The sequence below is a fragment of the Sciurus vulgaris genome (genome assembly GCF_902686455.1).
Source record: "Sciurus vulgaris genome assembly, chromosome: 12".
NCBI classification, from domain to species: domain Eukaryota; kingdom Metazoa; phylum Chordata; class Mammalia; order Rodentia; family Sciuridae; genus Sciurus; species Sciurus vulgaris.
In genome coordinates this window covers 70334724-70353590 of record NC_136473.1, presented here as the reverse complement: position 1 = coordinate 70353590, position 18867 = coordinate 70334724, and the positions used below count along the sequence as shown (strand labels likewise).

Below are 18867 nucleotides of genomic sequence, written 5' to 3'. Positions count from 1 at the left end.
TGACACAGTGACATCACCTCTTGGCAGAACAGTACCCTCCTATACTCTCACACCATCTTCCCTCTTCCCTTCCAAGTGCTAACACAACATTCCATCCAACAGTCAGACGGCTGGGCTGGACTGCTAAAGATTCGTACGTACCAGGGAAGATCGGCTCCAGGTGGGCTGGCGTCTGATGGGGGGTGGAGAATTTGATTGTCTACGTGAAAAGTGGAAAAAACGAGAATGGCCATTATTACTGATCAGATATAAACAGACCAGACAGACAGGGAGAGAAAGAAAGGGAAAACAGACACACCAAAACACAAACGTTGCTCACTTGGGGACAATGACATTTTTCATTCTTTTCTTTATTCTCAAAACGTTTGGGACATATGATACTTGTGTAATGAGTTTTACAAACTAATAATAAATGAAGAAGGCATATTTATAGAGATTGAGAGAGAAATAAGATTGAAAAACATCAGATTATGTGTGATTTTAAAAATCATACTCTTGTTTTCTGGTACGTGTATAAAATCTGTCATATAAAAAAGGCAAGAAGAAAAAATGTTTTAAAAGTGCTTCCAGGCAAATGATACTTCAAAATAGATAAAATACTTTGTGTATGACCATACAGAAGCACTTTTTATTAAGACAGTACATATTACAAATATTTATCTGACCAGATTCTTTTGAGTTTTTTGGTTTTGGAAAAGGATTTTTGGGAATTGAACCCGGGGGCCTTACACAGGCTGGGCAAATGCTCCACCACCGAACTACATCCTCAGCCCCTGATCAGATCCTTTACAGATGGAGAACATGGATTTTTTTAAAGCAGAGATAAAAACGAGCGGAAACTAGGATATGATCAAATTCTTCAGAACTGAAGTCAAAGGTGCCTTTTGGCACTGGGTCCCAAATGCCATAATAGTATTTCCCCTATTACTTAGTGTTAAGAAAAACAAAAAACAAGACAAGCAAACAAACAAAACCCCCAAAGGCATACAGAGTATTTCCATTACAGCTCATCAGTCTACAGGCACTCTCCTTATTCTGAATGCTACCTTCTCTTTCTGGCAATAAAGTATCTTTTTGTTTGTTTGTTTGTTTTCCTTATGAAATGAAGATAATAGAGTAATATTAAAATTTTTAAATGACAGGTCAAATACAAAATTATCAGACTTAGGTTGAACACGTTCCTCTCAACCTAGGAAGCACATCCAAAGTTACACTTCCAGATGACAGTGAGCCACTCTGCAGGAGCAGGGGCACATCTTGGAGGTCAGAGTGGAGAGCCCTGGGGAAGGACGCTGTGATCCCTACCTGGGGCAGGAGGCTGCTGAGGCGATGCTATTTCATAACACTCCAGAGGGAGGCACCAGGTCTCAACACAGCTTGTGCTGAGCTGGTGAAATTGTATATACAATTTAATAGATACGTGGAAAGAAAGACCCGAATTTTAATCAGATGAGAGGCGAGGAAGTGCCCACACCATGTTAGAAGAAAGTTAGAGTTATTACAGAGGCAGAATGAATACCAGAATTGTGCCTTGGTTTGCAGTCCAAAGACCACAAAGAAGAATACCAATGCACAGTAAATTCTACAGTACAGCTATCTGCTGAGAAATGGTTAAACCAGAAGACCACAGTGAAATCCACTGCTCAGAGCTCTTTTTTTATTATCCACCCTACAGAAGACAACAGAATTCCTGTTAACGTCGAGGACACCCCCACAGGTCAAAGGCAACAGCAGAGCAGAACTGCACAGAGTGACCAGGGAACCTGCTCAAAAGAATGGCGCACTTGGGGGAGGGAGGCGGGCATGCCTGATTTAAACTCCCCCATAGTCCTTCTGATTTGCCTGTGCCAACGTTGTTGGTGGGCCAAAGACTATCAGATACACATTTCGGCCTCAGCAGTGACCGATTGCACTGCCTGGCTTGAAAGACCCTCCATGGCATGGAGAAAAAAGTCTGCCTTGACCTGGGAATCCAGTTCTGAAGCAGCCGCGCTCTCCAGCAGCACCTGCACTAGGGCAACCCTGGCCGCTCTTGGATGTGCCCACGGTGGGTGTGGAAAAGCAGCTCGTCTCTTGCATTTACATCCCTGACACTCTTTGAACCAAAATTAAACACCTTGGATGCCCAAACTGTGAATGGACTCCGCTGAGGAACGTCTTTTGAAGGCAACCAAGGTAAAGACGAGGAGAGAGTGAGCCCCGGCACGCTATCTCTGAGGTCAGGCCACATGTAAGTGCCCTCATCAGACTCCCCTTTATCATCTTTATTTCCAAATTAAATTTAAAAAAAAAAAAAAAAAAAAAAAGACACGCAGATGTGTGACAACGCCGAGCGCCTTCCACATCTTCCTCTAATTACCCTGGCCTCTCATTTGCAGTCAGGTGACATGACCCAGGAGCACACGCAGGGTTAGCCAACTGTGTGAGCAGAACGGGGCAGAGGATGACAGCAGCGTCTTCTCTTTCAAGTTGGCTCACCGCTCCATTACCCGCTTCTGAACACACTCCACATCTGACGCGAAGGGCACCCTGGCAAATTGGGAACTGCTCGGCTTCTCCGAACTCAGAGCCGAGGGTTGGAAGGTACTAATGTGGCCAACCCATCCAGGCAGTCGAGCGCTCGCAGTCAATTTGCGGATCGTTTTCTCTCTAGGCATATGGACTGCACGAGACAGTCTTCATCATTAAAGTTCTTTCACTCCTGCCCGGCTTTAGCCTACTTCTTTGGCTTCTACAAGGATCAAGGGAAAAGAGTAAATGGGAAAAGTGATCTACGCCCTCCCTGAAGCACACACATTTGATCTGAAAGAGCCTTCTAGAGAGAGGGTGAACGAAACGTGTACTTACTCGGTGCAGATTTTGTTTTGTTTGTAAAACTTGTGCCGTGTAGTAAATAACCGTGAAATATACTTGGCGTTTTCAATATCATCCTTGGAAAAAGCAGAGATGAAGAAAAAAGCAAAACGAAACATCAGTTTGATGAGATACACACTTTACTAGGACTCCTCTATGCTGGGACACATTCCTCCCTCTCTTCATCTCAAGTATAAAGTAACACGGGCCAGGAAGCAAACCAACCTGCTGAATTTCAGTGGTAGCCATGTCTACAAAGCCCACCAAAGAATGGTAGAAAAAGTGAAGGAATTCCTTATGACCAAGGCGCTGGGACTGCACTGATAATTTGGCATGTCTACCCAATTCTGGACCAAGTGCTTTTAAAATAAACAACCAAATCAAGGCAAAGCATAAACACCAGACTTCATTAGATTGGAAACAGTGAGATGCATGAACAGTCCTGGCTTCGAGGAGGGACTCAAGCAAAGGTCAATTGCTCAGCTGACTTCAATTAAGCTGGGTAGGAATGGAAATCCAAGACAGCCAGCAGAAAAAAAATGCAGCTTAACATAATCAGGGGTCACTGGATGAGGGCTGTAACTAAAGTTCTGAGGTATAGGGCACGCCAGACAAGGCAATCATTGCGCATAAGACCCCTAGAAGAACCCAAATCCTAGAGTCCAGAGTCAGCTTGGAAACCTGCCCTCTTGAGCATGATACTTTACCACCACTACCCTGCAATGAGTCCCGATAGCACTGGGCAAGTTAGAAAGATCTTCAATAAAATAGTCATTCTCTTAAGATAGAACAAGGAAATGATATTATGAATTGAAAAGTCAAAAGGCACCTTGTTCATTGGACCCGGTCTCTGTCCATTTTGCTTACCGTATGAAAGAGGGCAGTCTCTTCCTTGTTGATGAGCTCCACTAGAATGGTCGACTTGTTGTGAGTGATGTTCCCGATATCATTCCACCTGGGTCAAAAGAAATGCAACTGTGTTTGTCCACAGATGATCCATGCATTTAGGTTCCAGTCTAGGAGGGTTCTCTGCTACTGTCAAATCACATTTGACAAATTACCATTTAACTTTTTTGAAAAGTTCAAAGGAGAGAAAAAAGAAGAAAAAAATACAACAATTTCCATAGGCAAAAATTCTATGTAAAATGCATCTAGACACTGACATTCATAAAATAAAATTTTCTTTATGAATAGGCATGAGAATAACTTGTATGAGACTTTTATTGCCCTTTCCCCCATATTTCCAACCTGTCAAAGCATTTCTCATGGGTCCTACTCCCATGATCCCTACATTTTAGCATTAAAAAAAAAAAAAGCATAGTATTAAAAAGTCATATGTTTCCATGAATCTAGACTGAAGACTCCATATAGACCTTGTGGTGCTATGTCCACCACAGATCAATTTTGCCATCTTGAAAAATGCGTATGGACTAATACAACTACATAATTGTGATCTAGACAGAAATAACATGCATGAGTGTACACACAAAGAATTCCCTCCATGTCATGGAAACCTTGTCTAAAATGAGATGCAATGAAATAAGAACCAGGCAAGGGAAGATAAGCCACTGCTTCCCTTTCTGCTTAGAACCAGTACACTGTCTACCCTTCATACAGTTCTGTAACCTACAATTCCCTGACCACTGCCCTCCATCATGTGTCTGCCTGTTCCTTACGCTTCCAGCAACCCCTGCCCCAATAATTCTTCTAAGAATCAATAATGGAATTCCCTTCTCTAAAAAGTCCCTCCTCACTCCCCACCACCCATATGCAAAAAGAAGAATCTACTGGAATCCTCTATTTGCCACTATAATGTGTTCTACATTTTTGCTTCCATGACTAGCTCTCGAAGCACACCCTACTAGTCTGCAAGCCCCATGGCCCTGTGGGGATTCTGCTTCTTTTATCTGTATTCCAAGCATTGAGTCATTGATCACTCAACAAATATTTGCTGAAAGAATAAAAATAGGCTGAGGGATAGTGCAGCTCAGTGGTACAGCACTTGCCTAGCATATATCAGAGCCTGGCTTCTATTCCCAGCACTGCAAAAATAAAAAATAAAATGAAATAAACAAAAACATGAAAAGTAATACTACTGCCTCTCATCTGTACAGAGAACAATTCTCATATCCACTCTAGAGCAGAAAGGTAGCTATTTCAGCTCCTTGTTTAGGGCAGAGGCAATTTAGACAAGAATGAGCCTCTCACTCAGCCATTCACTCTGCTGGTCAGGGAGGGATGAGTTCTTTACCCAGGGTTTCCAGATCCACCCCCAGTCATCTTTCCATTACACCAGCCCAGCTGTGTTTAATACATGGACTGCAGCGAGACTCTACTATGCTCAGCCCAGAGGGCTTCCACCAGATTACATCTGTATGGACTCATGGCTACATGCAACTCAAGAGACAAGACAGATTGGGTTTCCTCTGGCTCTGTTCCTTCAAATCAACTGCCAAAATTCAAGAGACACTCCTTGCCCTACCACGACATCACTCAGCAGCATGGTGAACGTGACACTGTAGTAGAAGTCAAGTCACATCCTGCAGGGGCTTCAAGAAAAGGGCAATATCTGGAAGCAGTTCCCAAGCAAAGAGCGAAACCTGAGTGGCTTAGACTCATCACACTTCTATGCTGCAATTCTTTCATCTCACCCAAATAACTCCTGTGTAGGACTTGTCTACTTCCTTTTTGTAGACTAAAGGAGAAAATGAAACATCAGTTTGACTTGGAGAGCTGATGGGACAAAAATGCCTGGATAGCTTTGAATGGGCACAGAAATTTATGGTTCCAACTCTGTGATTACTCCCATACTTTACTCAGTTAATTTATACTTTGTTACAGTTGACTCAGAATATGTCAAAAAGTCAAAAATGTTATTCTATTCCAAGCTCTGAAGATCTCTCTTCCCATTCTAGCTTCACTAATGTCTATTCAAAGAGTAAGGAAAAAAAAAAAAAAAAGAAAGCCACAGCAATAATGGGAAACAAAAGCAATCAAGAAGGTTTTGAATGGAAATCAATTTCAAAATTGATTATAATAATAGATGATACAGGGAGTACATGGCCGGCCAAGATCCACTTCCAGAAGGTGGCCTGTGCTTTGCTTCTGACAGCTGTCTTTGATCATCTGCCCTAAATGGAAAGTTCTGCCTATCATACCACATACAGGAAAGCTGCTCTTCCAGTAAGCAATGGGTCATATTGCTCTTGTAAATGAAAGCAAGCATGCTGACGTTTTAACAGAATCTATGGGCACCAATACAAAGACCAAGGTTATGGATGTGAAATGGGACATGGGGACAGCACTATATCCCTACACTGAGTTGATTTGTGTTAAGTAGAAAAAAGGTTTAAAGTGTAAAAAGAACTTTCAAAAAGTACCAAAGGATTTACATTTATTATAGTAAATTGAATAATGCTCTTTAAGGTACGTTTTTACAAATAATTCCCTTGCATTAAAAAAAAAAAAATTAGTTTGCACTCTTTTAACTCATGTGGTTAGGTAGAGGGTACAGAACAATGGGAAGAAGCCAGTTTTCACCAACAAGTGATCATGGATAATCCTAACAGAAGTAACCATTGACAGATGATCTGGAGAGTTGGTTCCAACCACAGAATTTAGTTCCACTCTTCTGACTCAGTGGAGTTCAACAATGCATTTTCTGAAGCCAGATGGAAAGAAGGGGTTTCCCCTCCCAAATAAGGAAAAGTGAGATGAATTTCACCATAAAGGGATGATCTTATGAGTTGACAAAAGCTCACCTCTGATCCACAGTCTGGCTCTTAACTCATTTGGATAACTTAATAGCTAATGCACTTGTCAAGAATCTCTCACAGAGAAAAAGGGAAAAAGGGGAGAAAAAGACAAATAAGATTACCTATATATTACTGCTTGTCTTCCAATTCTGTTTCTTACAAATATTCCCATAAAGAAAATGCCAAGGTGCATACCGTTTCCATGATTGTCCTGCATAAGATAAAAAAAAAAAAAAAATACTTGTTATGACCCATGTTCACAGAGCTATTCACAACAGGCAAGATATGGAATCAACCTAATTGTCCGTCAATGAATGAGTAGATAAAGAAAACATGGTTTATACACAATGGAATATTATGCAGTCTTAGAAGAGAAGGAAACCTTGTCATTTCAAACAACATGGGTGAACATGGGGGACATTATATTAAGTGAATCAAACCAGGCACAGAAAAACAAATGCTGCATTTCACTTAGATATATAATCTACTAAAGTTGAGCTCATTAAAGAAGAGAGCAGGCCAGGTATGGTGGTACACACCTGTAATCCCAGCAACTCGGGAGGCTGAGGCAGGAGGATCATAAGTTCAAGGCCAACCTCAGTAACTTAGCAAGGCTCTAAGCAACTTAGTGAGACCCCATCTCTAAATAAAAAAATAAAAGGGCTGGGATATGGCTCAGTGGTTAAGCACCCTGGGTTCAATCCCTGGTGAGAGAAAGGGAGGGAGGGAGGGAGGGAGGGAGGGAAGGAAGGAAGGAAGGAAGGAAGGAAGGAAGGAAGGAAGGGAGGGAGGGAGGGAGGGAGGGAGGGAGGGAGGGAGGGAGGGAAGGGAAGGAAGGAAGGAAGGAAGGAAGGAAGGAAGGAAGGAAGGAAGGAAGGAAGGAAGGAAGGAAGGAAGGGACAGAGAAAGAGAAAGAATGGTGATTACCACAGACTAAAGAGAGGAGGGGATATTGGGAGATCTTGGCTCAAGGATACAAAATTTAAATTACATTGGAGGAACAAATTCAAGAGATCTATTGTATATCATGCTGACTGTAGTTAATAATAATGTACTGTATTCTTAAAAGTCCATTAGGAAGATTTTAAGTATACTTTGAAGAGCTGAATATCCTTCAGTGGAAACACACACACACCCATTTTGCCTGCCCAGAGGCAGCAACTTCCATCTCCTGGAGGCTTGCTGTGTGTCTCTACCTCCACTGAGCTTGGTCCTTTCCATGGAGACCCTCATGTTCCTCAACACTGGGCTGTTTTCTTAAATTACTCCCTCCTGTTCCCTCTGTTCACTGTTTTTTGAACTTGCATTATTCAGATATTAGACATCCTAGCTAAGTCCTTTAATTATTTTTATCTCCTGTCTCCCAGTGTTTACTACTTTCGATTTTCTGGCGAGCTTTTCTCAATTTTATCTTTCAACCTATTAAGTATTCCATTTCTGATATCATATTTTAAATTTCTGGGAGTTTTTAAGTTTCTAAATTTTTTTATTTTCTAATTTTCCTTTTTAGAAGCACCCTATTCCTTTAAGAAGCAGATTTTTTTTTTTTTTTTTTAAATCCTGAGACTTTGGGGGTAGTGTTTTGAACAGGGGGTTCTTCTCCCTGAGTCTCTGCATCTTACGGACCAAGGTATTCTCATCACGTCAGCCTCTGTCATTCCTCCCAGGGCATCATGTAGGGTGGGTGACGATGGCGATTTGCACTGGTGAGTGCATGCTTAACCCTGGATGGGAACTTTGTGAGCACAGGAAGAGCCTGTGTATTACTATCAGGTGAGCTGCAGGGCCCTAAGTTGGGGAATCCCAAATGTCTTATCTTCAGTCTGGTTTCTTGATGCATCAGGTGCTTGCAGTCTCCTGCCTGGGAGACTCTTGCTGCCAGGGTTCGGGGAGTAGAGTGGGAACAAAGGTCAATATCTAATAGATGCTCGCAGTGGAGGGGGAGGTCCTCTTTCTAGAACATGGTAGGGGGGCATGTGCAACTAGACCAAGGATACTTGATCTCATTAAGACCCAGAGAAGACAGGATCCCTTCTCATGATTTTGTCTCAACCCACCCACCAAAGCTTTGCTGGCATAGGAGTCTCTAGCAGGGATAACGAGTCGGAAAGAACCACTGGTAGCAAAAGCAGGAAAAGGGTGTTAAGAGAAAAAAAACTGGGGAAGAAGAACTTTGGCTTGGTAATGACAGGAAGTTGAAAGGTAAGTTATATTAAAGAAAAATACACATAGGAAAAGATCAGAGGAGTGGGGATGGAAGGACATGGAAAAATTCCACGGAAAGACTTCCCTGGCACCTTGCCAGCAGGTCCACACTTGGAGTCTGGTGGTGATACAGATATGGGAAGAGCAGGAGATGGAAAAACACAGAAGGGATGCCCCAGAACGCTGCAGGCACTGCGCTGGTCAAAAAATAAAGGTCGGCATCCAACTCAACGAAGCATCAAAATTCCAGACCCTGTCTTTTGCCATCCCAGAAGCACCCTTCCCCATGGCCAATACTGTGACAATACAGGAGCCACTCAGGCAGCAGCTACACCTGTATTTGTGGAGGAGGAGCAGGGGCAGACCTTCAGGAAGTGGACTGGCGCCCTTCCAGCCTCAGAATATTTTCAGAATGTTTTCACATGTGGAAAAGCCCACACTAAACGGAAGCGCCTTCCCCAGGACGGAGCCTGACACGCTTTCTCCTTCTTTAGGTGCTCAGCACCTGCCCCTACCCAAATGGGCCTGCAGCACCCCTCACTCTCTTCCCTTGCACACTTTCCCACCTGCTTTTAAAACTGATTTCAGGGATGATTACATCACCGGCCCCCCCCCACTGGTCTTGCTGTTCTCACCCACCATCTCGGGTTACCAGGTGTCATGTGATCTGTAGGTGGTCACCTCGGTCACGGACTGTCATGTGGGGGAAAACCCAGCAGTGCAGCCGAGTTACACCCACCTGACAATGAGTCAGAGGAAGGCAGACTGTCCCTTTTGGTCCCACTAAAGAACCTAGCAGAAAGAGCCTAAAACCCTGCACAGTGGGTTCCAACATGACCTCCACTGTGCCTGTGTCCCACAGTTCAGAATTACTAAAAACAAACAAATGACTGCAACAACAAAACCCCCAACTTCCGGGCCCTGAGAAGTCAGTTTTCTAGCAATGGAGAAAAGTTTACTGATTTTTCAATGACCCAAAATATCATGACTATATATGGGCTGCTGAAATGTAAGTGGGATGCAGATGGCTTCATAAGGCATTATCACAAAGAAAATGGATTACAACCCTACGAAGGGCAGCCATTAGAGAAGCAAAAGAAAATTAAACAAATCTAAAAAAGAGCCATTTAGCCCTTTTCACAAGCTGCGGCCACCCTGCTCGATTCTACTTGATGCACATGGGCAGTTCTCATTAAGGCAAATTGCAAACTTGCAACAGAGGGGGAACAGAACACATATAAAACAGCCAGCGGAGCCAGCCTGGAGTGAAATATCTGTGCCGGAATTGCAGGCGTCTCCCAAATTGCTGGAATGTGCCAGTTGATAAAACTCCATTTTTTGAAAAGTCAGTCAGCAGAGAGAGGAAAATGAGTGTGGATTACAGGTTTAGCTCTATAAGTACCACACACCATGAACCCTGACCACACCCACTTCAGGACATGGATCTGTTGCAGAGGATGTGATGTGCTACGGCAGTTTCCTAGGTGGAGTTTCCACAAAGCACCAAAGGGGCTGGAAACCCACAATGGAAAACTCTGCAGAGCTAGAGAAATAAAATGCACCCCATAGGCAAAATGTTTCATTCTAGTGCACTAAAAGTCATACCTATATTCATTCAAGGAAAAGAAAACAGGCATGGCAAAGAAAACTACTAACGAGCGCTTCTGTGGACACACACATGACATGAGCTATTTGTCCCACTGAGACACAATATATAGAGCCTCGGTACCTTCCAGGAGCCTGATAAGCTGGTGCATGATACTCAGATGGTTGTCTTACAAATGAGGTATTCTGCTTCAAAATCTCTTAGCTAAGAACAAGTGTTGACTTTACCAAAAGTAAAGGGGACTTGCCAGCTAATGCCACGTAGCAACAAGGACAAGCCATGCTAGTCCACTGCTATCAACACTGTTTTTTCCAAATGCCTGCACAGTTCTGAAAAGGCTGAGGCAAGAACAGGGCGTGACACACTACCTTCACAGGGAAGATTTCCTGTCCAAATCCATCCAGACGTTCCACTTCATTGATGTACATTAGCTCAGCTTCTGCTGGCAGGATTCCGCTACAATGAAAATAGCATGAAAGGAGGAAATACTGAAGGGCCACAAAGTCCGTGGAACTTCCTACCTTCCTGATGGCAAATTCCAGAGTTGTGGTTTAGCTCTTGTTTCTGGGAAGAGCAATCATCACCCAACTGTGAGGGTATGATACTTTACTGGTGATTCATTAACATACTCCCTGGTAGCCTTTTACTCAACAGGGATAATAAGAGGGGGTAAAGTATTTAATTAAGAGTCACAGCCCTGAAAACACTAAATAATTATTCCAGACATCCCTGTGAATAATGTTCCTTGCTTTACAAACAAGGTCTCCCCACCAAGTTGGAAAAATTTCTATTTTAAAAAATGAAAATGAAAAACGTTTTTTCTTTATTTATTACGATTTGCTTGAGGATGATATTTTGGGACCCAAGAGGTCAAGATAGGACCCTGCACAGATTCTCAAGGTTGGATGGAAAAGATGTCTGTTTTCTACCATACAGTTCCAAGAAACCCTGTGACCAAACATTCAGTGCTTCCTGAAGTTAAAGTCTCCCTCCTCTTCCCTCCTGATCATCACCTTCCCACCCAGCGTGGCATGTGTCTCCATGCTCAGGATAGGGAGCCCTGGGCTTTCCCAGATGTGGTAACAGGCTTTGAGAAAGTTCAAAGAGGAACTTTGCAGGGTAACAACTCCATATCTGTGTGGAATTTCTGATGGGAAGGCAGGGGAGGAAGAGAAAGAGAATGAAAACAAGAAGAGGAGGAGGAAACAAGGAGGTGAAGAAGAGAGGGAAGGAGGAGGAGAAAGAGAAGAAGAAAGAGGAGAAAGGAAGGAAGGAAGAAGGGAAGAGAACAAAGGATGGAAGGAGGGAGGAACAAAGAACGGAGCGGGGAGTAGGGGTTTTCAAGACCTTTCTCAGAAAGTACAGAGCTGAGTCACACAATAGAAGAAACTGCCCGTGCTGACCAAGGCCTAGGCTGGGAGGGAAATGACGGCACCCTGCCTGTGGTCAGCGGGTGTTTGCTGCCTGGGTAGCCCCATGCCTCTGCCTCCTCACCTGTGGGCTTTATGTTCTTGGGCCACTTTCTGGGTCAGCTCTTCTAGAACAGCCTCTTCCAGGGCCAGATCCTAGAGAAACAGAAAACACTTAGGTTAAGAGGCTATGAGCATTTGTCATTTTGCTTGCGAGCCTTAGATGCTCCCTTTTTTAGAGCAACACTCCGACATACAGACATAGGCAGTGACGTTCTTCCTCAATGGGACTCCTAAAGCTCAGGAAATAATGCAAGAATTAATAAATGGGATATATTGAATTTAAAAGCTTCTGCACACCAAAGGAAACGAGCACAAAGAGAATGCTTACAGAATGGGAGAGACCCTTTGCCAGTTATTCTTCAGACAGAAGATTAAAATCCAGAATATTAAAAGAACTTATTAACTTGACATCAAAAAATAAAATAACCCAATCAAAAATGGGCAAATGAACTGAACAGACATTTCTCAAAAGAAGAAACAGAAGTGGCCAACAAATATATTTTAAAAATGTTCAATATCCTTAGCCAGAAGGGAAATGCAAATCACTATACTGAGATTTCATCCCACTCTGGTTAGAATGGCGATCATTAAGAGTACAAATAATAATAAATACTGGCGAGGATGTGGGGGAAAGGAACACTTATTTGTTGTTGGTGGAATTGTATATTGTACAATCACTATGGAAATCAATATGGAGGTTCCTCAAAAAACTGGGAATAGTACCACCGTGTGAACCAGATATACCACTGCTTGATATTTATCCAAGAGAATTAAGGTCAGTATACGCTAGATACATGCATACCTGTGTTATAGCAACACAATTCACAATAGCCAGGTTATGGAAGCAGCCTAAGTGTCTGTAACAGATAAATGAGTAAAGAAAATGTTGGCATTATATAAAATGGTGTCTTCACTGTAAACAAGAACAAAATTATATTATTTGGCGAAAAATGGATGGAATGAGAGAACATCATGTTAAGTGAAATAATTCAGACTCAGAAAGCCAAGAGTATGTGTTCTCTCATATGTAGAAGCTAGAGGAAAAAAAAGAAAAATGGATCTCATGAAAACAGAAGGCAGACCAGTGGACTAGAGGAAAGGGATTGGGGGAGGGAGGAGGAGAGGGAAAGGGAGACCCTGGGGAATGAAATGGACATATATGTTATGTGCATGCACAAATATCACAATAAATTCCACTATATATATATATATATAATTTATATATAAATTCCACTATATATAAATATCACAATAAATTCCATTATATATATAGTTATATATAATTATAATGCAGCAATTAACAAAACTAAATTAACAAAAGAGTTCCCTGTTTTAGAATATCACCTAACTAATCTTACTTTCTCAATCTCTCCTTTACTCCTGCAGAAGCAAGGGCTATAATATTGAGGACTGAGCTATGATTCCTACTATTGTAAAATGGCTCTTCACTGCAACTTAGGTTATTTCAAGGTGTCATCTGAATTGCCATCCAAATGCTATAAGACTCAGGAATAATTCTTTCTTCATTTACCTTCTTCCCTATCTGCTGCCTCTCAAATGTACTTTCATCAGAACTGCTTGGTATGTACTTACGTATTTTTAATAATTAGGGTGGAGGCCAATGAGTTTCTAGATCACCATCCTTTCAAGAGGTGAACTCGGGTAGGCATGGGTCTAGACCTATCCGTCCACTTCTAAAATACCAGAGACTCATTCAGACCGCATGGAGGCAGAGCAGGCCAACTGCACTGTTACTTGGCCATCACAGGAGACAGGGAGTCATATGGTTAAAATGTCTCCAGGGCATTCTGTAAGACAGCAGGTGTGTGGCCAACCAGTCAGCATCTCAGCCACCTGGGATCCCTGCTGGTGAGCACCATGAAGGGCACAGATACGCAGCTTCCTCCTTGAAGTTCTGGAGGGGAGGGCAGAAGGGATTCGGCTGAGTCCTGATGAGGGCACCCTGAGGCTCATGCCCCTGGGGGTGCAGAATGGGGGCTCATACTTTGGCAGAGAGCACACAAAGTGCCTCATTCCCTTCTGAGATACCATTTATATAGGCATTTACCTCCCATTTAACATGTTCATGAATGAAACACCTCTCCCCAAAACATACACTTCAAACTAAGAAACATCCCATCTCAAGACATAAGTGTGAAAAATTGATATTCTTAAAAGCGGAAGATGGAGATGTAAATATATCCTGGAAATTTTATAGCTCTGCAGGCTCTGCAAAGTCCATAGCTCACAAAAGAGGCCTTAGAGAAGACGGAGGGAATCAGCAGAGCTCTTATTTTTCACATCTACTCATTAATTTGCTGTTTCCTGTTTAGCTTTCCACTGAGTTGACTCAAGTCCACAATGAGAAATAAGCTCAACATTTTCAGCTTTATGTTGTGGACTAACAAAGATATCACACGGCTTAGAAATTTAGCTGTCTGTGTGCATCTCAGTATCAAGTGGTAGTCTCCAACATGATATTAATTTTGAAAAGCTAATGAAAGACATGCGGAAACAGAATAAACTAAAGGTAAGCGAAGATCAAAAAAGGTTTCATTAAACCTCCACTTCCTAGTTTCATAAAAAGAAAAAGCCCAAAGGAACCCCTCTGCTATTGTACTCCACCGTCTCCACCTGCGCCCGGGGCCTCCCTGAGGCCTGCACCCCACCAGAGAGACGTGCGAGAGTGGCCCTAGGTGAATGAAAGACGGCAGAGTGCGTGCCTGTGCGCAGCTGCACACCTGTGGAGCGCCTGTGTACTTAACTTTGTTCTTTTTTCTGCTGAAGAAATGCCATTTGACAAATTCAGTAACTCTGTAAGATCAAACACAGCTATTCATCCTATCTTCCCTCCCCCACCAAAGGAATGCATTCTCCTCTTTGAAAGCTCTGGTGGAATCAAGCAGAAAGTTTACAACCTTCCATGGCTCCCCACTGCCTCCTCAATTAGGTCAACAGCTGAGCCCTGCAATCAGACCATTCTTCAGTGTGACCCAGGCTTTCCTTCTAGATCTCCTCCCCCAAGGGTTTAAGGCCTCAGGCAACCTTGCGTTCTAACACAAACTGCTTTTAGATCTCCGTTCATGCTCATGTCTACCCTTTTTTGGAAGAACCATCCAGTCCTACCACAGCATGTAAAATGTCACATCCGTCCTTCACATTCGGTCTCGGCTATCCTTGTCCTCCACAGGACTTTCCTGCTCCCCCAGCTGGAAGTAGTCTCTCTTCCTCTAGACCTTCTTTTCCTCTGTGTCTCTTATATTCTGCCTGCTGCTTTTCTAACAGTTATTTGTGTACCCATCCAATTCCTTATTCTTGTCTCCTTCTATTAGTATGTAGGCACCTCGAGGGGAATGATTCCTCTTTGTATCACTTACGGGATCTATCGCAGGGCTTTTCCACAATGACCACTTGCAAATTCTCAATACAGAGTCAATGATCAATAAATGTTCAGTGACCTCACTACATAGAGTATAAATCTCTCATAATAGAGTATATTATGAGACAGGAGTTTTTCATTATGCAAAGCTGGTTAATGATCATTTGTACCTTCTGCCTGTTTTCTGCTCACAGTTCAAAATGCACGTAGTGCCAGGCACAGGGGTGCATGCCCATCATCCCAGGTACTCTGGCACCTGAGGCAGGAGGAACACAAGTTTAAAGCCAGCCTTGGCAACTCAGCAAGACCTTATCTCAAAAATAAATAAATAGGGCTGGGGATGTGGCTCAATGATAGAGTACTACCAGGTTCAATTCCCAGTAGCACCCACCCCCCCAACACACACACACAATGCATACAGTGATTTTACCTGGAAAGCACATCCTTCAACATCCTTACATATTTCCTAACATAAAGATATAAGAATTAGCTGGGTGCGGTGGCACACACCTGTAATCCCAGAGGCTTGGGTGGCTGAGGCAGGAGGATTGCAAGTTCAAAGTCAGCCTCAGCAATGGCGAGGCACTAAGCAACTCAGGAAGAGCCTGTCTCTAAATAAAATATAAAATAGGGCTGGGGATGTGGCTCAGTGGTCAAGTGTCCTTGAGTTTAATCCCTGGTACTCCCTCCCTCAAAAAAAAATATATAGAATTATTCTAACAATGACAAGACAACTGACTAAATAGTTACTGAGAATTTCCCATGTGCCAAATTAGGCACTTCATGTACATTTTTTCTTTGAATGCTCACAAAGGGATTAGCTCTTTTAGCTTCATTTCAGATGAGGAAACTGAGGCTTAGAAGGCTAACAAACATGCCTGAGGTGGGTTGTAGGCAGCACAATCAGGATGTGGGCACAGCACTGCTTGGCAACTCTGCTGAGAAATTTCTGACTGCAGACCACAGCGCACATGGGACACAACATGGTGGGGCAGGGAGGGGACATGCAGGGAGAGATGAGAGAGGACGGCTGCAGGCAGAAGTCTGGGAACATTCACAACTCAGACATACACTCTGACAACAACCAGCTTTTGCCACATCATCTTGGGCACTGTCCAACAGGGCTGTGTGGGATGGTGAGAATGTTCATATCTGAGGTTTCCAGCACAGTTAGCCACTAGACACATGTGGTCCCGGGAGCTTAGAATACAGCCAATGCAACCAAGGAGCTGATTTTTAACTTCATTTAACTTTAAATTTGAATATAAATTCCACCTGGAGCTAGCAGCTACCATCCAGAAGACAGCAATTTTAGAACCAAAAATAATAATGTCAATATCTGTCTATCCACTGGTGAGGTTTGTGAAGTCTAGTTTAAGAAGATAGTCTGCTCAGAGCCCAGGAAGGACTGAATCTCCTGAAAGAAGTGTGGTACACAAAACAGCAAAACTTAACCTCCTGACTGCTTCCGAGCAACTGTCAAAGCATTTTACAAACTGATCAATATCATGCTGGCAATCATGTTTGTAAACTGTGTGGACCCTAAACCTGGTCTCTTCCTTTGGATAACTTTGTGACTAAGTCTTTAAATAAGACTGGGGTGAAAAAATTGTGGAAAATGATCACCCCTCCAAGATCGACTACTTTGGACATAAAACTGCCAGTGTCTAAAATTCTAAGGTCTGAGTTCACACCAAGTAGACAATAAATAGCCCGATGGTTAAGGTGAGCTTCTGCAATATCAGAGGTACAATCAAGCATGCTGACATTAAATGCTATAAAGAACTTCTCTGCTAAGTAAATGTTGATTTGTTTGAATGGAGGTTGATGGAATGGGCAGAATTATTAAGGCATTACAAACAGCAGGCACAAAGACAATACTGCTGTTTTCTTAGAGGGAAGAAGGATAGAATTATTCTTGAAAAGATAGAGATTTGCAGTATTTTCCCAACCTCTGATAACAAGGTATGCTTTGGACCAATGCAGTTATCTCATATGCTAAGATGGATAATAACAGCAGCCTTACTTACCCTTGTCACTTAAAACTCAAAACCCATCTCACATCTGGCCTTAGCTGCAGGAAGATGGCAGCAGCCTTGGCTCTGATGGTCCCCTTCAGGTGACTGTTGTCTCTGCATGCAGTGGCAGCAGTCTGTGAGTTTTGGGGCCTGGAGTGGCCTTTCTTTGCTCTGCTTCTCAAAGGTTCAGTTCACATGACACTTCATTTCCATAAGAATATGCTCTTAACACATCCCAGATTTCACCACCTTGGCTGGGAATTGTTCTGCCAGACCCAGGTGAGGAAACCAGACACCAGGCATAGGTTAGGGGGAAGGTGAACAAGCTGATCGCCCTGCGCCAGCACAGCTGGTTCTTTGCCATCGTGTACTTTACCAGCCATGAAGGTGGCTTTAGAAGATCTGATTTTAATTGAAAATTGACATTCTGTGTGGACAGAGGATTTGATTGGAGAAGGTTCCTGTGGATGGGGTTGAAAACTTCCTGCTACAACTTCACGCTAGTTGGCAAGCCACTCCTTGGAAAGGACTGTTTGAGTTAAAGCCACAGACAGACAAAGACAGAATCATGGTTGAAAGTCAATGTGAAGTTTAAGACAAGGAAAAACTTCAGTGAGTAAAGAATTACTGGGACCCCAGAGACCATCCACTGGACAAAGGCCACAGAGGCTGCTTCATGTTTGTTGTGACTGAGCTAATATATATAGAAGTATAAAAAATATATTCATTTTCCAAAAAACAAAAAAATTTAAAACCTTAAAACCGCTGTCACCAGACTCTGCACTTTCTCCTCTATGTCATAGCTGATAAGACTCCAAATTTTGCCTTTTTTACTTCCAAAATATCTCTTGGTTTCCTCTCTTGTTTTTATCTCACTGCTAGCCACCTAAATTATATCTCTTGTCCAGACCACCACAGAAGATTCCCAGCTAACTTCCTCCCAAAAATGGTTTCATTGCTTAAGCCAGCAGTTTTCAAAGGGTAGAGTCTGCGACGCATTGGAAAAAGCTCAGGCATTTCAACTTCTCAGAACTTTTCAGTCTCATACACCAGGATTCCCCCCAAACGCCACCATGCTGTGGTCACATGGTCTGCTTCACTCTTTCCCAAATACTCCAGGCACCCTACCTCTTCTCTCCTCTGTCTAGATCATTCCATGCTCCTTTCTTCTCTCCCTTTTACTCCCTCTTACAATCCTGCTATCCTTTAAGATACCGCCTACACTCCACTGGTCTCTAAGCCTTTTCTAGTTTCCCAAGCATACTGTCCTCTCCCCACGTAAAATGCCAACTGCACTTTATTACACTTGGCTTCACGGTCTGATTTTGCAAACTTCCTATTTACCCAACCACACTGTAGCCTCCCTGAGAACATGTACCATTTGTTGTATAATTTCATGCCCGGAGTGTTGGTTACCCAGTCAGTGTTTTGGGCAAAACAATTGATCAAAAAAAAATAAGTGGTGAATGATCATGATTTCTAAAATCAGAGCCAGCATGTTGGGTTGGTTAAAGCTCTTCCCTTAAATGGCTTCACAGATGTTTTTATCCTCTCTCACTAAAATTCCTCACATTTACCC

The 18867-nt window shown here is 42.9% G+C and overlaps 1 protein-coding gene and 1 long non-coding RNA gene across 4 annotated transcripts in view; both read right to left on the bottom strand.

Moving 5' to 3' along the window:
* Positions 1-18867, bottom strand: part of LOC306641860 — a 479070-nt gene that overhangs the window by 33814 nt on the left and 426389 nt on the right. The window lies entirely within an intron of this gene.
* PTPN14 (protein tyrosine phosphatase non-receptor type 14) overlaps positions 1-18867 on the bottom strand; it is a 171002-nt gene that overhangs the window by 28007 nt on the left and 124128 nt on the right. For all 3 annotated transcript variants that reach the window (XM_079107118.1, XM_079107117.1, XM_079107119.1), the window contains 6 exons: positions 11914-11984; positions 10788-10875; positions 6731-6819; positions 3721-3808; positions 2848-2930; positions 142-199 (listed from right to left, as the gene is read on the bottom strand). In XM_079107118.1, the coding sequence (XP_078963244.1) occupies positions 142-199; positions 2848-2930; positions 3721-3808; positions 6731-6819; positions 10788-10875; positions 11914-11984 (477 nt within the window). The remainder of the gene's footprint in view (positions 1-141; positions 200-2847; positions 2931-3720; positions 3809-6730; positions 6820-10787; positions 10876-11913; positions 11985-18867) is intronic.